The following is a 24160-nucleotide window of genomic DNA, read 5'->3' as shown; positions in this document are numbered from 1 at the left end:
TTCATGGTCATGTGGCTCGAATTCGGACTTTAGTGTTGTGGCAAATCACCTCTATGGTGTCTGCTGATCTGGTTCTTCTTGATATTGCTGCTCCCTAGCTAGATACTGTTCGCTCCACACTAGCTGTACTTTCGGTGTGACATTTCTGTGTCTGTGTAGACTTTCCTTCATGTTTGTTATCTTCAATGCTGACTTGATGGTCTGATGTAAATATTTACCACTTAATTCAGTTATCTTCAGGAAAAAAGAAGAGAGAATTCACACACACACACACACACACACACACACACACACACACACACACACATAGTAGTGATGGCAAGACGGGACCTGTCGTAGCGTTTTTGCTCCCCGCCTCTTGCGGATTGTTTGTCCTCGGCTCTCAGCCCATTGTTAGCCTGCGCCCTACTTCATCTTTTGCCTATGCCACACTGCTTGTTGGGCGTAGGCTGTATACCCCTGCGGAGGTCATTCTCAGCACCATTATAGCATACAAGGGTACCTGCGTCTTCTCTACAAGGAGCTCGCCTGTGTCCCTGCGACTGTTGGCAGGCTTCAAAGGTCGTCTGACTTGCTGATCATGGCTTGTGTGGAGAGTAGTATGCTGCATCCTGCGCCGCATAGCACCCAGCCTTGGATGTATCTCTTGGGGTGCTTTCTGCTGGTAGGCGGTTAGCCAAGGCTGTCACCTTCTGTATGAGGCCGGGATATAGGATACGATATTCATTATCGAGGCAGGGTCGTGCACAATGGTGGGTTTAGAGGCTCTTCCCATCCGCCAGGTACTGGAGCCCACAGAAGACTGCTCTGAGGTATGGGAAATCCTAGGGAGCCTTACTGGTTGGCATATTTGGAAGGCACGGTGTCAGGTGGCTTTTGGCGGAGAGATACCTTTAGTACAGGTGACCTTAGCAGAGCTTTGGACCTCCATCATCCACTCCCTTCAAGGCCGATGGGATTAGGTGCAGGGGGAGTCCAAGGCTCATCAGGAGCTCGGAGGTCATTTCATGCGCACTTGGGGTGGCCAGGACCTGTTCTTCGTGATGCAGGCAGGCAGCCCCAGATGGTGATACACCCCCCCTCCATGGCTTCTTGCCCCTATCCCCCCCAGACCGCCTTGAGAGGTTTGTATATATGATGTATCTGTGACTTTCACCAGCACCAGCTTGGTTTGTTGAGCATCGGAACTTCTATGTATTCAGCTTTTTTCTAAAGTAATATAATTAGCCACACTTTATTTGCAAAAAAGTGAGTCAAGAGTAAGAGTTTGGAGCACAAACGTAGAAAGTCACAAGAGTCAAAGAGGATAAGTTGGACATAGTGTATCTTGGTCTAGAAAAGACAAACTAGTCTGGAGTAGAGCCCAGCAACAGGAGAGGGAGAATGTGTTTCTTCAAGCTCAAGTGGCTAGAGTGGAGAACTCAAATAGGGTGACCCCACTTGCCCTGCAGATCATTGAGGAACTCCAATAGGACTACGTGTGGCAGTGGATCAACTGCTTGAAACGCGAACTCCAGGCCGCCATGATGGATTCTTGCTCAAAGCTCCAACCTTTGCTTGTGATAAGCCGGATGAGCTAGACTCCAAGGCTAAATCCGCCCCTCTCACCCAACCATAGACCGCTCTGGCCTTGTCCCCTTATTAGCAGCAAGACAAAAGTATCCCCACTTGCTCTGCCTCAACCCACTCAGCCTTCGGCTCGGTAGCCAAATTCAAGCTCGTCACCTTGTTGAAGTTTGGAGCAGCCACCCTTTCGATCATCACCGATCGGCTAAATTGGGAGTCCGGACTTGTAGCCCAGCGCTCCGTGCCTACCGAAAAAGAGGAGGTGGTCACAGAGAAGCCCAACACCCCAAGCGGCGTGGATAATTCACCAAATGCTCCAGTGCTAGGCCTTTTTGACTTCTCCACTAGCACAGGCTTTGCGGATCTGAAGTGGTAGATGATGGTCAAACACTGCCAAGCGCTAGAGCAGTAGAATGTTGAGGAAGAGGAGCAGATTCAAGTCCTGCAGCAAGCTGTCCTGGACCTAAACTAGGATTGGAAGGCGGAATCCAACCTCCTTTGGTGGCACATCTCAGAGGAACAGCGGGCCAGAGTAGCCCAATAGATGAAGAAGGCCAGTATCCCTCGGCCCGGTCCAGACCCAACTGACTCTCACCCTCCACCAAAGCATCCTTAGAGTGCTTGCCTCCATCCCAAGCTCAAGATCAAGCAAGAGCTGCGCTCCGATTACGGGGATAGATTCCCAAACCTTGATGACCCAAGGTAGGGTTAGGGAGAGATCCTAACCTTGACAATGCGTTGCCTGAAAACCCCTCCGCTCCCAACCATGCCATAATGAAATTAGCCACTAATGCTCAACTCTGGGCTCAACTAATTAAATCCAAAGTCCTCTCCCTCAAGCGATGGCACCGCATTCATGCCCTCCGTAGTGTCGAGACCATGCACAAGCAGGAGTTGGATGGTATGTAGGTCCGCCTTGTGCGAGTGTCCTTCGGGTGGGACCAGCTCCAACAATAGCAGATTTGGCTTGGCGCAATCTACTTAGAGAAGCTCACTACCGAGCTCATCTTCCACGACACCCCGCAAGCGCCCCTATGGACCTGCACTGACCTTTGGCTTTACCAACACACCTCCAGTACAACCTTCTCCCTCCAATGACACCACAGCCATCCATTTCAACAACAACCCACCATTGGCCCCTGCCTCACCCCCTACTCCCGCCCATTTTCCTAGTCCAATCCCCCTTGCTCCACTTTCGGCCCAGGATGTGATCCAATAGGATGGCGTGCCCGACACTAAGGATTAAGGCGACGTCAGTGAGTAATATTGTGGGTTTGAGTCCACTGTGCGTCCCAACACGGCACATGGGCAGAGAGAATGTCTTGCCACCTAACATGGCACATGGGTAGAGAGAAGGTACCGTTGCAGGCCACAACTTATATAATGGTAGGGAGCAAAGCATGGCCGTTGTTGTTCGGGCATATTGGCAGTCCTAGAGGCTAAGAAAGCTCGATGCCATATCCTTCTTGATTTTTTCTTCCAATCTTCCTGAATGGTATCCTGAGTGCTCTCTCACAGTAGAGCTTATGTTGTATTGTTCTCAATCATTGTGTTTGGCAGTAGTACTACGGAAGTCATTGTATACGTCGGTTGTTTGGTCCTTGTTCTCTCAGAGAACTGTGTTGTGACCATTTGGTCCCTGATTGAAATATTGACTTTGATTCCGGAAATATACTTCGTATTTAGTCTTGAGTATATTTTGTGTTTGATTTCCTATGTTGTTGTTGGGTATTTGACTCACGCCTCACTTACGCCTACGCTCATATGGGAGTGTCGGTGATCAGTAGGACACTGGGGCACTTTTTACTCTCGGTAGGAGAGGTTTTCCCCCAGACTTATAGTCTTATTTTCATATGTGCTTATGTGCTTATGTTACACACTTATGGGCACTTACCGTGTTCGGGTGTGAACACCCCCTACAACCCTAAGGTTTAAGGGTTCTACTTTGTACTTTCATTCTATACTCTTTCAGTCTATTCTCTTGGGTGTCGTGCTTCACTCTGTCTCTCTCACTCTCACACTGTCTACTGCACTCTCAGCTGCACCTCGATCCTCCCACCTCACATTTGGTATCAGAGCTCAGCCACCAGTTTGCAGTCTGCAGCCCCCAACTGTACCTTCTGTCCCTCCAGCCGCCAGCTCTGCCCCAGCCGTCAGCTCCTGTCGCCAGGTCTGCAGCGTGCCACCTGTCAGCGCAGCCAGCTGCAGCTACCGCCTCCTTAGGCCCCGCCAGTCCCTACGTGCGCCGCCAGTCCCTGCGAGCGCCACATGCCTGCGCGTGCCATCTGCCTGCGCGCGCCACCTGTACCTGCGTGTGCTGATGCTGCTCCTGCAGGCGCCGCCTCTTGATCCTGCAGCAGCCCGCCACCAGGTTCGCCAGCCTGTTCCTGTGCGTAGACATTGCCTTGGGATCCGTGCCCGCGTCGTCAGTCAGCTGCAATCATTCTGCAACGGAGGTAACATTTTGCATTTTTTATTTCAACACAGGAGTTCGTGCAGCAGCAGGATCAGTTTTCTGCATTGGGACATGTGCTTGTGTCTGTGATAGAGACACATTAAATGCACATTCTAGGGTATTTGTGACAGAAATTTTGGCAGAAATTTTGGGATTTTGACATTACAGTGTTGGTGAGCACTGTTTGCACCTTGGGAAGCGTGCATTAAAGACAGTTCTTGACAGAGTACACCCTTGCACATTAATTGCAGAAGTGTGCTTGCTGCAATTTCTGGAAATTTGCAGATTTCCAGCCCTTACTGCTTTGATATTGCTCATTTGTCTTTGGAAATTTGTCATCATGGCAAATCAGGGAGGTGATGTATTTACCTATGTATCCAAGGAAGACAGATTGGATGGAAACAATTATTCGCTATGGTCATTCATGATGAAGAATGTATTAGTGGCTAAGAATTTATGGGATTATGTCAATGGAGAGGAAACTAGACCGGGAGTTGTAGCTCCCGTTACTCCTCCTCCTCAAGGGGCACATGGACAACGGGGACCTCAGCCTGCTCCACCTCAGCCACTTCCTCCAAGAACTGCAGCTCAAAAAGCTTGGGATACACGAGATGCACAGGCTTTGTTGCTGATTGCTTTGGTAGTTCAGCGGTCCATCATCCCTCACATTCGTTCAGCATCTTCTTCACGAGATGCATGGCTGACTTTGGAGCATATGTTTGCAGGAAAAAATGAGACTCGAATCTCTTTCTTGAAGAAAGAGTTAGAGACTTTGAAGATGAATGAGGGTGATTCTATGCACGATCACTTGAACAAGATCCAGGACTTGCGGGAGCAGCTCATGAATGTAGATGAGTACTTTTCGGATGCACAGTTGATATCCACCACCTTGAATTCCTTACCTCCGTCGTACTTGTCTTTTCATACTGCCTTGAACCTCACAATGAGGATTGCCGAGCATCCACTCACTTTTATTCAGCTGGTTAGTTTGCTTCTTGAGGAGGAGCAAACAAGGAAAAATAGTGGTGTGGATGCTAGTCTCTGAGCAGGCTTTTGTAGCAAGACAGAAAGGCAAAAACAGCAAGGTAAAAAATGCTTCACAGAGTTCTAGTACTTCTGGCACATCACAGAATCAGACACAAGGGGGCACGCAAGCTAAAAAGGGAAAATGTCATTATTATAAGAAGCCAGGCCACTATATCACTGAGTGCAGGAAGCGCATTGCCAAAGAGAAGAAGAAGGAGTCAGGAATGTCTGTTTGTACTACTCCTTCCACTGCTAGTGAGTCCGCGTCCTTTGTTGTAGACAGGGACTATTGTTTTTACACTTGCAGTTATGACATCTCTTGGGCTGATAGAGCACTTAGCTCTACAGAAGATGCGGACACTTGGTTCTTTGACAATGGTGCTTCTAGACATATTACATCTTGCAGAGATTTGTTTGCTTCAGTTAGTGCATCTCCCGTTGGGAAATCTGTACAGTGTGCCAATAATGCATCATACCCTGTTCGTGGTATTGGGGAGATTCAGCTCACAGCCATTGATGGCTCTATTCTCGGCCTGCAGGATGCTTTGTTTGTGCCTGGGATCTAGAAGAATTTGCTATCTATTTCCTCTTTGGCACGTAGTGGTTTGCAGGTCACATTTGATGATGATCGTTGCATGGTTAGAGATAAAGAACGCATGACATTGGTCTTGACAGGATCTTTGTGTCATGGTTTATATGAGTTGGATGCTCTTTCAGTAAATCAGTCGGCATACTTCACATCCACTCTTACTCCTGCTATGATACAGGTGGAGTTATGGCATGCTCGTTTGGGGCATGTAAACTTTGGCAGCTTGATGCTTTTGCAGCGTACTCAGATGCTGTTGCTTTCAGAGCAACAACCAGATTGCAGTTGGTGCATTCAGATGTTTGTGGGCCTATGCAAACAATGTCATTGGGCGGTTGTTACTATTTTGTGACATTCATTGATGACTTTACACGTTTTTGCTGGGTGTACTGTTTGAAAAAGAAGTCAGAAGTGTATGATGCATTTTTGGCTTTCACTGCACTTGTTGAAAATCAATCTGGATGCAAAATTAAGACTCTCCGTTCGGACTGAGGGGGGGAATACATATCCTCTATGCTGAATTCTTTTTTGAAGCAGAAAGGCATAGTCCATCAGTACACTACTGCCTATACTCCACAGCAGAATGGGGTAGCAGAGAGGAAGAATCGGTCACTCATGGAGATAGCCAGATGTATGCTGAAGGCAAAGAGCTTGCCTCATAGTTTTTGGATGGAAGCAGTCATGTGTGCTTGCCATATTTTGAACAGATGCCCTACCAAAGCCTTAAAGACCATCACACCTTTTGAGGCTTGGAACAACCGTAAACCTTCTGTTGGTCACATCCGTACCTTTGGGTGTCTTGCCTATGCCCATATTCCACAGGTACTTAGAAAGAAGTTGGACAACAAGGCTGTTAAGTGCATTTTTATGGGATATAGTAGTGAGAGCAAAGGCTATAGACTCTATGATCCCGTTACAAAGGTGGTTTTTGTCAGCAGGGATGTTGTTTTTGATGAAAAATCAGAATTATCCTTGGTTGGTTTGGACACATATCAGGCTGCCCGTGATGTTTTTGAAGGGCTGCTGCCCATTACTTTTGGTGATTCAACTGGAGCTTCAGAAAATGAACCTAATGTTCAGCCAGCTGCTCCTATGGAAAGTGCAGAAATTCAGCCATTGGCTGATCGGAATATTCAGCATAATGCTGAAGCTGAAATTCAGCAAGAGCTTGCACACAATCAGGAAGCTAGACAGTCACCTAGATGGTATTTGCAGACTATGCAAGATAGTCCTTTGGATGTACCCACGGCTGGTCGTACTAGAAGGCAAACTCGTTTGCATGATTCAGCACATACCATGGAGTTTGTTATGGCAGCAAGTACTTTTGATAATGAAAAGCCTGAATGTTTTGAGGATGCACAATACAGTGTGCATTGGATGGCAGCAATGCAAGCTGAATTAGATTCTATCACTAAGAATCAAACTTGGGATTTGGTGTCTTTGCCATTTGGGAAGAAAGCCATTGGAATGAAATGGGACTACAAACTGAAAAGGAAAGCAGATGGATCCATTGATAAATACAAGGCACGGCTTGTAGCTAAAGGCTACGCACAGAAAAAGGGCATTGACTATGAGGAGAAATTTGCTTCTACTTCCCGTATGACGACCATCAGGTCTATGATTGCTTTGGCTGCGCATTATGGTTGGACAGTGCATCAGCTGGATATCAAGACTGCATTTTTACATGGGGAACTTCAAGAGGAAGTTTATGTACAGCAACCCATTGGTTTTGCAGTTGAAGGCTTAGAACATTTGGTATGCAAGCTCAAAAAGGCACTATATGGTTTGAAACAAGCTCCTAGAGCTTGGTATGCAAAAATAGATGCTTTCCTGCTTGGTCAGGGGTTTCTAAACAGCTCATCTGAGTCTACCCTTTACGTATGTAAAGAAGGGGGATCTATGCTGATTATGTCTTTATGTTGATGACCTTTTGCTCACTGGAACACATGCTGATCAGATTTCAGCATTCAAACAGAATTTGCAACAAACTTTTGACATGCCTGACTTGGGAATTTTGCATTACTACTTGGGCATCCAGTTCATACATGATGCTCGAGGTATTGGGCTATCATAGTCAAGGTATATTGGGCAGCTTCTTGAGAAGTTTGGCTTACAGGATTGCAAGCTAGTTTGTACCCCCATGGAACCTGGACTGAAACTGTCATTACATGATGACAGTGATTTGTTTGATATACATACATATGCTCCTGCAGTTGGATGTCTTATCTACCTATGCAACACTAGGCCGGACATACAGTTTGCAATTTCAGCTTTGAGCAGGTATATGCATCAGCCACATATGTCACATTGGCAAGCTGTTAAGCGTGTTTTTCATTACTTGCAGGGTACTAGATCTCTTGGGTTGCTTTATGCCGAGGGGGGACCACTGCAGTTACATGCTTATAGTGATTCTGATTGGGCTGATGATTATGATATACGTCACTCCATTAGTGGCAATTGTTTCTTTCTTGGCTCTTCTTGCATTTCTTGGCTTAGCAAGAAACAATCCACTGTTGCCACATCGTCATGTGAAGCTGAATACAAGGCAGCTTTCACTACCATAGTTGAATGCGTATGGCTTAGATGCTTGCTAGCTGATCTGGATGTATCTGTTACACAGAGCCTACTCTTTTGTTCACTGACAGTCAGAGTGCCATTGCAGTGGCACGGAACCCAGTGTTTCATGCCTGCACGAAACACATTGAGATCCATTATCACTTTGTCAGAGAGAGGCTACATGCAGGTGATATCAGCCTGGTCTATTGTCCTACTACCAGTAATGTGGTAGACATCTTCACCAAAGCTCTTCCTCGTGACAAATTTGAAGCATTTCGCGATGCTTTAAATTTGATATCCTTTGGTGGCGAATGATCCTTGTACTCTTGATCACTCTTCACTCCAGGGGGGTTTGTTGGGTATTTGACTCATGCCTCACTTACGTCTACGCTCATATGGGAGTGTCGGTGATCAGTAGGACACTGGGGCACTTTTTACTCTCGGTAGGAGAGGTTTTTTCCCCCAGACTTATAGTCTTATTTTCGTATGTGCTTATGTGCTTATGTTACACACTTATGGGCACTTACCGTGTTCGGGTGTGAACACCCCCCACAACCCTAAGGTTTAAGGGTTGTACTTTGTACTTTCATTCTACACTCTTTCAGTCTATTCTCTTGGGTGTCGTGCTTCACTCTGTCTCTCTCACTCTCACACTGTCTACTGCACTCTCAGCTGCACCTCGATCCTCCCACCTCACAGTTGTGATTATGTCTCGCTCATGGACTCAAGTTTTGAACATCGAAAGTGATGTCATTGTTTGTCTGTGTCGGTTGTAAGTGCAGCCGTCATCATTTCTGTGGCGGTTATCCTTGGTTATTGATAACAAGTACTTGATTCCAGCCTCTATACACCAGTTGCCCAGCACAGTCACCTTGCATTTACGTGTTCTACACAGTCACCAGTTTTCTCTCCCCTCAGGTACCTGCTTTTTTAGTCTTTCTCTCCCCTACACTGCCATCTGCATCAAATCCAGCCTTCGTTGGCTGTATTTTCTGGTGTTCGAAACACAAAGGCTACTTTGCTATGTTTTCAGGATCCATTTGGAGTACAACACACTCTCTAGCTTATAACCTCTACCTTGATCCCAAAGATACGAGAGTTTGAGGTTCAGTATTCACTGCATACTGTGTTTTCTGCATGAGCATTGTATATTTAGTATTCATTCACTTCATTATTTATTGTGCTCATTGTCTTTGAGTTAGCCTAACTCTAACTATGTTTTGTGTTTATGAGTTTGTGCTTTGTCATTCTGTGTTTATTAGTTTGTGCTTTGTCCTAGGATTGGTTTTGTGTTTTTTGCGTTTAGAGCATTTCTTCAAAAACAAAACCAAAACCCCCCCCCCCCCCCCCGCCAAAGCCTCCCACTTAAAATTAGCTCATCCATAATGTCAAGAAGGGAGCTTTGTATTGATTGCAACAGGCTGGTTGCCCAGTTGATATGGCTTGAAAAATACCCTATAATTTTGCCAGTATTTGCTTTTATTCATCTATGGTTGTTGTGCACTTCAGAAAATCAATCAACAGCATTGGCTTTTAAGTGTAATATGCTGTGCAGGTCTCTCACATTGAGAGCTTATTTCTCTATTTATCAACTAATAGAAATATTGATTGTACGAAAATAAACCACTGTATGCAGTTTCTGTATGAATATATCAAAAGTGAATATTGATATTGTGATCCTTGTGTGTGCAGGTCTGCTCATCATTCAGCAATGAACTAGGTATAATAAAGAAGCAATTTGATCAGCTGAGACGAAGACCTTTAATGGATTATTCATTTCCACGCCATGCTGGGGCATCTTTATGGGCACTACAGTTTCAGCGTAGACTTAAGGGACCAATGACCCTGCTTATGAAAGCTGCACCGTACTTGCTTGAAACTGTTGAAGGTTCTGATCTTGCTATGCAATACAATCAAATAATTTCTTCAACTGAGCAGGTGAGCATTATCTTCATTTGCAAATTTGGGACATGGCAGTAATTTACAATATAATGACACCAATCTTGTGTAACATAACTTGTTTTTCTGGGATATTTGTTGCCACCACCTCTTTTTCAGTTTGTGCGGAGCCAGCACATGGAATGGATAAGTAGCCTTGATCCTAATGCTATGAGGAAGCTGGAGAAAACCATCCTTGATGATAGTGGCGATGGATATTACTTTGTGAAGTTTGATCAATCATTCCTTGCCCTTTTTTACGAGGTAGCTTACTTCCTCAACAATGTGAAGACTTGATATAAATACTTAGATGAACTATATCCAATATTCATGGTGCATTCTTGATCAAATTTCTGATTTGACATCATCTGGTCCTGTGCTCTTTCCAGAAAAACTCATGCCCAGAATGTGCTGTCTAAAGCTGGAACTCTAAAATGAAAACTGAAAAACTCTTGCAGATCTGGACTACAACAGGCAATGACTGAAAAGCAGAACATGGGGGTCTCTATTACTAGCTCTCAAGATGCTGCCAGGATCCATCCTAGAGCAGAAAAAAGCCATCACACTTGCTGATTTGATTGCATATTTATCCATTCCCAATCCACAGCGAAGATGTCCAGTGACCTATTCTGTTTAGGGCGTGATGCTATCTCCAGGAGAAGTTGTCGTGTGCATTGTTTTTCACGAGCCAAGGCTGATTCTGACATATGACCATCAGGAGAAATTGTTGTTTGCATTTGTTAAAAGAATGAGCCAAGGCTGATTCTGACATATGTTTAACAGTGAGGGATTTCAGGCTTTTCGTGTCAGTGGAAAGGCTGTTTTGATCCACTTTCAACCATTTATGGCTGATTGTTTACAAATGGTTTCTTCTAGAAAGAATTTTGCATTTTCAGACATCTCTGATTTAATTGATTGATCTATTTGTGAATCTGGGATTTCAATGTTTCTTTCTAAGGAGGACTTGGTGCTGTTGAAGGAAGGGAGAATTACAGGAGGATGGGCTTCACCAAATTCTTTTGTGTTGGTCAGTTTGCTATAGTTTAGAATTTAAGCTTCTTGACATCTTAATTGAGAGACCTGAGAGAGTGACAACCAGGCCCTCCCCATCTTTATGCTTGGTGTTCAGTATGAAGATCTTTTCCTTTAATTCTATGTTATACAATTGAAGAGAAGACGAGACAACCTCTTATCTTCAATTAGTCACTCAGGACACAGAGAGGCCACACCACTAGGGAGAGAACACACTTATCTTGGGGGAGTTTCTTTTCATGGATTGCTTCTAGAGTGTGGGAGTGGTTTGCCTTTTTATAGCTACTAGTTGAATCACAGAGACAGAGACTCATGGCATTAGAGGGACCAGAGACATGACGTAAAGCATTATGGATATGGTTCCCCTAGAGTGGAGAATTGATATAGACATCTCTCATCAGAGGAGACATTGTTATGTGTCATCTCCTCCTCCACCGTTTGCCCTGCTGGAGTGCACTAGTCGTCCACATCTAAAGAAGCGTCTACGTGATAGTCCTAGAGAGTTGAGCCAAACATGTAACCATCGAGCATTTCCAGATGTGCTCCTTATGTTCTCCTCCTTCGACAGGCCCTGCATCGCAGAGAACAGAAATGAACCCGAATCACACGTTCCTTCACGTAATTTATCTCATGGACACACATACAATTCAAACAATCCTTGAATAAAACAAACTTCGTTATTATATTGGAAGCTTATTACAATTTCCATCTTTCTGACCTGGCAGAAGATACACATAATTCCACGAGGGTATTCTGCCCACCAAGATTCCACCCTTGTAACTAGTATGTAGGGTTTCAGGATCCCATCCAGGGTCATGAAGGGGCTCATCAGATTCTAAGAACAATGTAGGATTTACAGCCAAAGCCCCCCTGGCACCTACATTTCCTATTGCCCGAGACTATCCCTACTACTACAGACAGACCTTTCGCTACGGAGCCGATCTAAGCCTCTCAAGGTGATAACCATGACCCCCTTGGAGTAGGGTCTCGCACACCAATCTGTTGCTGTTTTCGCCTTTTGAGGAGCTATCTATTACAACAATAGGTTTTCCGATTCTTTTGCTGCATGTGTGTTCATACTGGCACATTTAATTTACACTGCCATGACCTATTGAAACAACGTTACTGCGGCCTTTTCAATCGTCAGTCACCAATGACTCCTGCACCTCTAAAGGGAAAGCACTCTATTTACCACCGTGAGCATTTCACATCATAACATACCAATGGCAACAGCTTCTATGCATGCTTTGGAATCTAAGCGCATTAGGGACTCCAACTCGTCCAGCTTACTCCTCAATAGCTCAAACAAGGATTAGCTGAATTGCAACACCTCAGTGTTCCTCTAATTGTAGTAACCATCTCAAGAGACACCTAGTACAGCAATACGGGCAAGCAAAAACATTCAGAAGAGCAAGAGGATTGCATTTGTCCATTGCAGACATCTATATCATCCATTCAAATCCATGCACGCACCAGGCACTTAAGGTTTGCATCTGTTTACTGCAAACATCCTTCTTGTCAGTTCAAGTGGCCACATACGTCCTGGAACCCCTGCAAGGCAGAGGAAGAGAATCGCCCCTTGACCATGGACCTGCTGTGGCGGTCCCGCCCTCTGCCTCACGCACGAAAGACTTCCCCAGTTGACCTACTCCAGTGCCTTCATCCTATGCTGCACGTTCATACCATTAGCATTTGTTGCTCCCTCCATCTGTAGTATCAACATTCCCCCCCAGTATCACAGCAGCTAGATTGGTAGCCCCCAGTAGTGACACGCAATGGAAACGTCTGGTCAGACGCCGAAGCACTCTGCTAGTGCCCCCCAGTCAAACACCTTGCACGTCATCCTCTCTAAGGAACAGCTCCTTTCCGTCCATGCCACAGAACTGGAACTAAAAGAAAAAACAATCTATGGACAGGTCGTAGGGCACTCTCCATCTAGGGCCCAGCTTCAAGATTGGCTTCACTCCACACTACGCATTGCCACAAGGTAGATTGCGGAGGCAGTTCTCATGGGTCAAGGGATCTTCATGGTTCGACTCACCTTCGTGGATGCAGCCTGCGAGCTAGCGGATAGCTCACCTTATGCCTCCACGAAGGGGTTCATTTATATGGTTCCCTGGTATAGGGGCTTCACAGTGGAGAATTTTGCGCTCCACAACAGGTTTCCTAGACACCCGGTCACCTTTCCATTTCCCGGACTAGTGGTAGAGTATCGTCAGTTAGTGGAGGACTTTGGATGGCTTTTTGGCACAGTTCTTCCTCCCTTCTTCACGGATATAGTGACAGTCGACCGCAAGAGTCTTGAAGGTATGGGTGGCTGTAAAAGATACAAAGAGCATACCCAAGTTTCTTTAGATTGAGGCAGGCAAACACTCTTTTAGGCAACAGGTTATTGTGACAAGGAAGCCTGGCCAGTGCATGCGATGCCATGACTTTGGGCATCATGCAGTAGACTGCACGCGATTCGGAGCCAAGGCCGCTCAGCTGGTAGAACCACAAGTGGATGCTGATGGTTGCACATGGATCTAGCAACGACGGAGAGGGAGACAGCAGGGGGGGGCTTAGCCAGCCCCTCAGACACAGCCACGGCAACCAAAGAGCAGGAGGGCGGGCGACGGGCCCCCATCTGAACACCCCGCAACACCTCCCCGTTCACAGGCTTCCACCCCCACCACCCACTGAGGCGTCTCAACCCCCCCCCCCCCCCACCCGAGATCCCCTAGCCCCCCATGCCCCCCCCACACCCCCTCCCCCCCCCCATCAATCCCCCCTCGACCCTATCCCATAGCCTCCCCCTTCTAAAGCCACTCACCCCCCCTCACACCCACCTCATACGTCCGATCACCCCACCACCCCTTATTGGTTCTCTTCCCTACCTTCTCCCCCGCCAATCAATCCCTAAACCCCCCCCCCCCCCCCCAATCCATTCCCTCTCTTCTCATAGGAGGTGACGAACCTTACATGCCCATATCCTCTCCTCACCAATAGCCCACCCCCCCCACATAGCCACCAGCTGATCTAGTCCAACTGCCTGTCACACCTTCCCTCAACAGCTGCAATTGCTCCCCTGTGAGTTTCCACATTAGTCCATGGTCTTATTTGAGAGTTGCGAAGTGCGGAGAGTTTTCACCATCTCTGGATGTGGGGATCTTCGTGGTCCACAAGTCAAGGAGTAGCAAGGTCCATTTTTGAGCACCATCGAACGGACCAAACTATGATTTTTTCTTTCAAACCTCTCATTCAGGAGATTGGATGATGACAAAGATAGAGGAGGAGATGAGGGGCCAGGTTGCAGACCACATCTCCCAGTGGATGGGAGAAGGAGGACTAGCACTTTTTTCCCAGCAGTAGCCAAGATGCATGATGGACATTAACTAGTGGGTTGGAGCTGAGGTCCCACATCTAAGCATTATTTTTCAAGCCCTCTAGAGTGGAGTTCACAAATGGATGTGATCGAGTGGCCCCTTGCACAGGCTGCCCGCTTCTACCAGTGTACAGAGTTACGCCTCTCAACCTGGCTGATAGACGCCCTGGTGGTACCACCTGGAGCATCTATCACCCCATGGTCTTCCCGAAAGCCACCATGGGATAATGGAGCTCACCCTCCAAGCCTTTGGCTAAGCGCATTTACATGCCCCATAGCTCTTCCTCTTCATCAGCAGCTTCCACATCAAATAGATGCTTGTTCAGCCAGTCACAAGTTTTCCCATGAGTCTACACCTAGCATCGTGAAACATGAACAACCTCCACTACACCGGGGCACGTGGTTCTAGGAAATCGATAGTTCAGTAGAAGCTGCAGCCTGCTCTTGCTGGACAGATCGACATCTTACTTCTTCAAGAGCACAAGCTCACCCCCTCCCAGGCCCATCGGGTAGGGAAGGTATTTCCAGGCAGCTCACACATCTACTGGGAGTACTCCATTAGTGCCCACGGCAGGAGTGGGGCCGTATACACCTCTATTGGCCCGAGCCTCACTGTCTATGTACAAGACCACGGAATGATTGTGGCAGGGAGGGTCCTATCAATCAGACTGGATATAGGGGACTTATGCCTTGCAGTCCTCAATGTTTATGCTTCTACTGAGGTTAGGGCGCACAGCAGGTTCTGGGTGGAGATCATAGCAGGACTTCTAGAGGTGGACTCTTGGATTTTTGGAGGAGACTTCAACAACCTAGAGGCCTTAGAGGACCAATAGGGCAAAGGTAGAGATTACTAGGGTATGGCAGGGGAGGAGCAGGAGGCATGGGAGATCTTCCTCCTCGCAGTAGGAGCACGTGATGCTTGGCAAGACCCATCTTTCCAAAGGAGGGAGAGGTCACTAGACTTCTCTTGGGGATATAGGCGACTGGGCGGAGTTCTTCTAGAGCGACTGGAGAGGTTCTATGTGGGAGGTGCTCTCGTGAAGGCCGCTACCACTTTGTCTGATCATTGCCCCGTTTTCCTCACTCTTAATGCTCTCATTTCAGCCCATGGTACACAATCTTGTTGGATCCCAAACTCAGTCTACAGAAGGGAGGAGGTGAGGAGGAAGATTGAGCAGCTCTAGACTAGGGAGTGGGCCAAGGGGGGACCGGATCCCAGAGAAGGTTGTAGAGGTCTTAGCGGAGTCAAGCAAAATCTGCTAGGAGGCAGCCCTATAGGCTAGGCAGTAGAGTTAGGAGGAGGAGAGAACACTCTGGGGAGACCTAGCTACCACGTAGAGACTACTCCAGGAGGCACCAGGAGATCTCACTCTCCACACATAGAAGGTGCGCGCACGGGCAGCCCTTGTCGGCCTTGAGGACAAGCGCTCTGAGTTCTCCTTCCGTACTTCAGCAGCTTTTTGGGCGCGGAAGGGGGACATGATGTGCATTGAATTTTTTTAGGTGCATCAGCCTCGCACCTCAGGAGACCAGATTTGCAGCCTCCGTGATCAATACGGGAGGATTCGCTCTAGCCCAGTTGAGGTGTTGGAGATTTCCACTAACATCTACAAACAGATTTTTTAGTAGGAGGCAGCCTCAGCTAGAGTACAGCGACGCAGACAGTAGGTTTGGGATTGCTTTGCACCCCTGGTCAGAGAGGAGATGGGACGCTGCTATGTTTACAGGGATGGTAAAAAGTCTGTAGTGATTGTCCTATATGTGGACGACCTTCTTATTACAGGTGACTATGAAGATATGATCAACCAAACTCGAAAGGCTTTGAGTTCTGAGTTTGAAATGACAGACTTAGGCTTGCTGCACTATTGTTTGGGGATTGAAGTCTGGCAGGAGCCAGGAAAGATCTTCATCTCTCAGAAGAAGTATGCATGGGAGATCTTGAAGGCATTTGGCATGACCAAGTGCAAGGAAATAGCTACACCTATAGACGTGAATGCAAAGTAATCCGTCGAGGATACATCAGCACTAGCAGACATTGGGAGGTATAGGAGGTTGGTGATCATCTTCACGACTGCACAGATCACGCCACCCAGATCTTCCTTCCCCCGCAGTGTACTTCGAGTGTGGCAAGGCCTTTGCAAGGCCCTAGTTCAGAGGCCCCGAGGATGCCAGGAGGAGATAGACCGCCAACCGGTGGTTTGGAACCCCCAGGTTAGAGATCGGGACAAGATACAAATAGGTGAGCGGTCCCACATCTAGTGGGCTGGCTGGAAGGTTGGCCTTGCTCGAACTATCAGGACGTGGAGGGAGGTATACAAGATGGCGGCAGATCAGGAGGTGTTGCAGCGGACATCAAGATGTCAGCGAGGAGCCTAGGTGAGGAGGAGGGAGATTGACTCAATAATCCCTCATGAGTGACTAGATCCCCAGATCCGAGAGCTGGTGGAGCCTGGTGGGGTGTGGGCTGCTAGATTCTCATTGGCAAGTATCCCCTTTCAAGTGGCAGGTAGAGTGGGTGGTGCCCCCTGTGGGACCTTCTTTACCGTGCAGGATGGGAGGCGTCTGGCTCTTGACAGAGGACAGGAGGATGAGGAGATTGCTCTCCTTTCCTGGAGGAGGATTCGTGTGGTTGGACTCCAGGGGAAGACCTAGCGGCTGGACCCTTATGTGCCCTGGGAGGAGTTTCGGGAGTGGCGTCTTTGGATATGGGAGAGTAGGCCACTTGATCAGTTGGAGTGGGATCGTGGAGAGTGGCTATGGCTGGCCACTGTGGTCGTCAAGAAGCCTCTGAGGTTCTAGAAGTACTCAGCCAGGATTGATAAACATGTACTAATGCAAGAAGACATGGATTGGGCGCCTTCGCATAGCATATATACTAGGCGAAGCATAGCATCTCGGATGCCTTTCGTCGGATATTCTGGCGTCGGCGCACCTGTGGGACAGTTGGAGGCTAAGAAGGGTGTCGTATTTCCTTTGGCTTTTGGCACATGGGGGTTTGGTTGTTGGGAGTTGGTTGGCCTAGATGTAGCAGGATGAAGGTTGTAAGCGCTGCACAAAGCAACATTTGGAAACTCCAAAGCACTACCTTTGGTCTTGCAAGGTAGCACAGCTCGTGTGGAGAGGAGCCTGCCATATTCTTTGTCGTGTGGCACCCAACCTTGAATGTATCTCGTGGGGGGCTTTTTGCTGGCAGACAGTCAGCTAGGGCCGTCACCTTTTGTATGAGGCCGGGATGCAAGACACGATTTTTCTCATCGAGGCTAGGTCTTGTGCAGTGGTCAGCTTGGAGGCTTTACCCATCTGCCAAGTATTAGAGCCCACACCAGAATGCTCAGAGGTATGGGAGATCATATGAAGTCTTACAGGTCGGCACATTTGGAAGGCACATTGTCAGGTGGTTCTTGGCAGGGAGTGCCTTTTAGTATATGCAACTTTGGTAGAGATTTGGACCTCCATCATCCACTCCCTCTGCGGCCGGTGGGACCAGGTGCAGGGCGAGTCTCGAGCCCTGTCAAGAACTCTGTCTTCACTTTCTGCGCACTTGGGGCAGCCATGATCTGTTCTTCATGATGCAGGTGCGCAGCCCCAGATGTTGATACACCCCCCCTCCATGGCTTCTTGCCCCCATCCCCCCTAGACCGCCTTGAGAGGCTTGTATACATGATGGATTTGTGATTTGCATCAGCTCTAGCTAGTCTACTGTGCATGTGCAACTTCGTTGTATTCAGCCTTCCGAGTAATATAATTAGCCACATTTTACTGTTGGGTATTTCACTCATGCCTCACTTACGCCTACGCTCACATTGGAGTGTGGGTGATCAGTAGGACACTGGGGCACTTTTTACTCTTGGTAGGAGAGGTTTTTTCCCCCAGACTTATGGTATTATTTCGTATGTGCTTATGACACACACTTACGGGCACTTATCGTGTTCGGGTGTGAACACCCCCCTACAACCCTAAGGTTTAAGGGTTGTACCTTGTACTTTCAGTTTACACTCTTTTAGTCTATTGCATTGGGTGTCGTGCTTCACTCTCTACCGTCTATAGTTTTCTGTGCTGAGCTTCGATCCTGACCTCCACTCTCACATTTGGTATCAGAGCAGCATTGGCTCTGTTCAGCCGAGGTTCCGTTCAGCTCAGCTCCGCTCAGCCTGTGGGAGCTCCAACTCTGCCCGTCGAATTCGACACGACTGCAACAGCTTCGACCAACGCCCTGTCCTGCAGCACTTCGTCCTGCACCTACCAAGCCTCGTGTGTTGCACCACGCTAGTCTGTTGTACATGCCAGACTAACACCTGCCAGGTTGCTGTGCCACTTGCCAAATAGATCTCACCCCACCAATGCTTGCCTCGTCAGCTACTCATACAGCTCCTCCTGCCTAGACCTCAGGCGCTTGACGTCTCCTGTCCGCCCCTGTGCCGGCCGTCTTCAGAGCTCAGCTCGTATTGCCAAATGTTGCGTCCAACATCAGCACTGCTGGTGCGCCAAACGTCACGCCCATCAGTCGCCAGCATTGCGCGTCAACTCATGTGCGACGACCAGTCCAATTGCCCTCACGTCAGCAACGTTGACCACTCCCACACTCGCCTGTCGTCAGCGACGATTCGTCATTTCCAAGGTAATTTTTTAAAAAAATTTACATTTTTTCTACCAGAATTAATTTCTGGAAGAGAGGGTTCCCACCGCACAAGCACAGCATTTAGAAACGTGTCTAGGACACATTAAATGCAATTTCTAGATACATTCATCAAAATTTTTTGGGGCTTTTATGTTTTCTGAGGACATTGGCATATGTACTGCAATTGATAGATTGTTTTGAACAAATCTCGGGCAAGAAATTTTGGGGATTTTGATGGTAGAGTGTTGCTGAACATTGATTGCACGTTGGACTGCGTGCATAACAGACAGCTTTGACAGAGTGCACCTCTGTATACTAATTGCATAAAGTTATTTCCTGCAATTTCTGGAAATTTTCAGATTTTCAGTGTAGTCCTACTTTGACATTGCTCTTTTGCATTTTTTTTTTGTAATTGAAAATCATGGCCAATCAGGGAGGAGATGCTTTCACCTATGTATCCAAGGAGGACAGATTGGATGGAAATTTTGGTCCTTCATGATGAAGAATGTACTTGTGGCCAAAAATCTTTGGGATTATGTCAATGGAGAAGAAGCTCGACCTGGAGTTGTGGCTCCAGCTACTCCTCCAGGAGAACGTGCACCACGGGCACCTCAACCTGCTCCACTTCAGCCACTTCCCCAAAGAACAACAGCTCAAAAAGCATGGGATACACGGGATGCACAGGCTTTGTCGCTGATTGCATTTGCAGTTCAGCGGTCAATCATCCCCCACATTCGTTCAACAGCTTCTTCACGAGAAGCTTGGCTAACTTTGGAGCAAATGTTTGCAGGCAAGAATGAGACTCCCATCTCTTTCTTAAAGAAAGAGCTAGAAACATTGAAAATGGATGAAGATGATTCTATTCAGGATCACTTGAACAAAATTCAGGACTTGCGAGAGCAACTCATGAATGTTGATGAGTACTATTCGGATGCACAGATGATATCCACCACTGTGAACTCATTACCTCCTTCGTACTTGGCTTTTCATGTGGCCTTAAACCTCACCATGAGGATTGCCGCACAGCCAATCACTTTTCTTTAGTTAGTCAGTTTGCTTCTAGAGGAGGAGCAAACACGGAGGAATAGTGATGTGGATGCTATAGCCTCTGAGGAGCGGGCTTTTATGGCTAGACAGAAGGGCAAAGGTAGCCAAGTGAAGAATGCTCCGTAGAGTTCGGAGCCTTTGACTTGAAATCTTGGAGTCTGAGAAACATATAACTCTTCAATGAGATATCCATGGAAAAGTGCCATCTTGATGTCTAGTTGATGCATCTTCCAAGTTCCAATGAAAGTGGGTAGCAAGTGCAATAATACTCTTGATGGTAGTGATGCAAGAAGAAGGGGAAAAGGTCTCCTCAAAGCTAATTCCATGCTTTTGGGCATGGCCGCAACTAGGTGGGCTTTGTACCTTTCAATAGAACCATCTCACTTTCTTTCAATTTTATAAACCCATTTGGTACCTATTGCATGCTTGCTGTGAGGCAAGTCACATAGCTCCTAAGTGTCATTTGGATGGATGGAACCACTCTTTGCCTTCATTGCTTCCATCCAACGATCATGTGAAAAAGCATCTTTATAGCATAAAGATTTTTCATTGCATGTTGTAGCCAGCAATGCACATGTAAGAAGATTACCTTGTTGCTTGCGAGTGGTGGCTCGTGTTCGGGCAGCCAAGAAAGAGGTTGCTTGCTGTCCTGAAGAGTATCTAGCAGCCAATAGGGAACTCTTTTAGACTGTTGAATTTCAGCCCTTGTGTACTCCAAGTAACCATGAATAGTGGGCTGCTTGTAGGACAATCTATCATGCTGCTGCTATGGAAAGAGGTTGCTTGCTGTCCAGAAGAGTATCTAGCAGCCAACAGGGGACTCTTTTAGGCTGTTGAATTTCAGCCTTTGTGTACCCCAAGTGACCATGAATTGTGGGCTGCTTGTAGGACAATCTATCATGCTGCTACTGTGGCTGTAAATCAGGCTGAATAGGCTGTTGTAATGTATTTGTAGGTAGTGAAAATGAAGGTTGAGTAGGAGCAGCTATGGAACCATTATGGAAAAGTGGTGGTAGGTTGTCAAAGATGTCTAAAGCATCAATAATAGGCTGTTTTTGACAGTCTAGCAAGGGGCAAGAAGCATTTTCAGTGAAGATAACATCTCAGCTGACAATAATCTTGCATGTGGAGGATTGATAAAGCTGGTACCCTTTCCTTTCAGCACTATATCCAATCAATCTGTAAAGGAACAGCCTTATCATCCAGCTTGTGCCTCTTTTCAGAAGGCACATGAACATATGCCAATGAACAGAAAGTCCTCATGTAAGAGAGAGAAGGCATGGAGCCAGTCCATGCCTCATAAGGAGTGATGGTGTGCAAAGCTCTTGTGGGGCACTTGTTCAAAACATAAGTGGCACATAGAATAGCATCTAACAAAAAAGGATTAGGTAAATTCTTACTCTTCAGCATACATCTTGTGATCACCATGAGTGACCTAGTTTTCCATTCTGCTACTTCATTTTTTTATGGGGAGTAAGGGACGGTACACTGATGATGAATACCTCGAGATGCAAGATACTCTAAAAACTATTTGGAAAGATATTCACCCCCTGTCAATGCACAGGTTCGGAATATGAAAGCTACTTTGATTCTTCACTATGGCAGTAAAAGTCTTGAAGCAAGAGAAGACTTCATACTTAGATTTCAGCCTATATATCCAAGAGAATTAGGATTTATCATCTATAAATGTGACAAAATCATAATCCAACATATACAATCTGCTACTTCTTCACGAGTAGCATGGCTCACAGTTGAGCAAATGTTTGCTGAAAAAAATAAGACACATTTTTTTCTTGAAAAAGGAGCTTGAGAATGTGAAGATGGATGAAGGTAATGCCATGGAGGATCATCTTAACAAAATTCAAGACTTGCGTGAGCAGTTAATGAATGTAGATGAGTTTTATTCTGATGCACAGATGATCTCTACTACTTTGAATTCCTTGCCACTCTCTTATTTGGCCTTTCATACGGCCTTGAATCTCACCATGAGAATTTCTCCACAACTACTTATCTTTCTTTAGCTGGTTAGTTTGCTCTTAGAAGAAGAGCAAACAAGAAAAAACAATGGGGTGGATGTTGTAGCCTTTGAACAGGCTTTTATGGCGAGACAGAAGAGCAAGGGAAATTAGTCTACGAATGTGCAATAGAGTTTTGGAAGTTCAGGTACAAAGCAATAAGAAGTAGGGGGTATGCAAGCCAAGAAGAGCAAGTGCCATTATTGTAAAAACCCAGGTCACTACATCATAGAGTGCAAGAAGAGCATTGCCAAGGAGAAGAGGGAGTCAAGGATATCTATTTCTGATGCACCTTCTATTGCTACAGAGCATGCGTCTTTTGTTGTGGACCATGACTACTGTTTTTACACTTGTAGTGATGATTCTTCTTTGGTAGATAGAGCATTCAGCTCTACAAAGGGTGCTAGCACTTGGTTCTTTGACAGTGGTGCTTCTAAGCACATTATATTCCATAGGAATTTGTTTACATTTGTTATTGCAGCTCCTGTTGGAAAATCTGTGCAATGTGCCAATGACGCATCTTATCCTATCAGAGGTGTTGGAGAGATTGTCTTGAAACCCATTGATGGCTCTACTCTCCATTTGCAGGATGCATTATATGTACTAGGGATAAAGAAGAATTTGTTGTCCATTTCTTCTTTAGCAAAGTGGGGTATGTAGGTCACATTTGATGATGACAAATACATGGTCAGGGATAAGGAATTCTTGACTTTGGTATTAACTAGCACGTCAAGTCATGGACTCTATGAGGTAGATGCTTATTCAATTGATCAGTCAGTCTATTTGGCATCTACTAATACTCTTTCTATATCACAGATAGAGTTATGGCATGCTTGCATGGGGCATGTTAACTATGGCAGTTTGATGCTTATGCAGTGTACCCAAATGTTAGAGGGTTTACCTCTCTTAAAGAGACCTTCTGAGCATATTTGTGAGGGATCTATTTTGGGAAAAATACATCGGTTCCATTTTCCTTGCAATGTTGCTTTTAAGGCAATAGCCAGGTTACAAATTGTGTATTCTGATGTATGTGGACCCACGTACACAAAGTCATTGGGTGGATGTTATTATTTCGTCACCTTCATTGATGACTTTACTCACTTTTGTTGGGTCTATGCATTGGTGAAAAAGTCAGAGGTGTATGATGCATTTTCGACTTTTATTGCTCTTGTGAAAAATCAATCTGGCTGTCGGATTAAGACTCTCTGTTCGGACCAGGGAGAGAATACATGTCTTATTTGTTGAATAAGTTTTTGAAGTAGAAAGGCATTGCCCATTAGTATACTACTGCATATACTCCACAGTAGAATGGAGCTGCAAAAAGAAAGAATTGGTTACTCATGGAGATGGTCGCATGTATGCTGAAAGCTAAAAATCTGCCACATGGCTTTTGGATGGAAGTAGTTATGTGTGCTTATCATGTTTTGAACAGGTGATTGTCACGCCTTTTGAGGCTTGGAACAGCCAGAAACCTTCAATTTGTGAGAGGTGAGACGATGCACAGAGATCGAAGCTCAGCTGAGAGTACAATTGACAGTGAAGAGATTATGAGAGTGAAGACACGAATCCCAATGCAATAATCAAAGAGTGTAATGTGCAAGCACAAAGTACAACCCTAAACCTTAGGGTTTTTACCGGGTGTTATTTTACACCCGAAAGGTGTAAAACATGATAAGTGCCCAAACTGTGTAACATAGGCACATAAAATAAAAGAGAATAATTTTGGGGGAAAAAACCTCTCGTAATAAGTAGAGTAAAAAGTGCCCCAGTGTCCTACTAAGGATCATCAACACTCCTCTGTGAGCATAGGCGTGAGTCAAAACCAACATAGTTTGGCCACTTCCATACTTATGGGTGTTTTACATATGCTCATATTCCCAAGGTATTGAGAAAGAAGTTGGACAACACGGCTGTCAAGTGCATATTTGTGGGGTACAACAGTGATAGCAAAGGATAC

The 24160-nt window shown here is 46.3% G+C and overlaps 1 protein-coding gene across 1 annotated transcript in view; it reads left to right on the top strand.

Moving 5' to 3' along the window:
• Positions 1 to 24160, top strand: part of LOC148040346 (dynein-1-beta heavy chain, flagellar inner arm I1 complex-like) — a 288628-nt gene that overhangs the window by 103093 nt on the left and 161375 nt on the right. The window contains exons 9-10 of the mRNA XM_087698625.1: positions 9882 to 10127; positions 10248 to 10391. Of these exons, the coding sequence (XP_087554751.1) occupies positions 9882 to 10127; positions 10248 to 10391 (390 nt within the window). The remainder of the gene's footprint in view (positions 1 to 9881; positions 10128 to 10247; positions 10392 to 24160) is intronic.

This window comes from Lygodium microphyllum, chromosome 2, assembly GCF_053477565.2.
Source record: "Lygodium microphyllum isolate KBCC chromosome 2, Lygodium_microphyllum_v1.1.10, whole genome shotgun sequence".
NCBI classification, from domain to species: domain Eukaryota; kingdom Viridiplantae; phylum Streptophyta; class Polypodiopsida; order Schizaeales; family Lygodiaceae; genus Lygodium; species Lygodium microphyllum.
The sequence above is the reverse complement of the archived record's forward strand: the minus strand, read 5'-3'. Positions and strand labels throughout refer to the sequence as shown.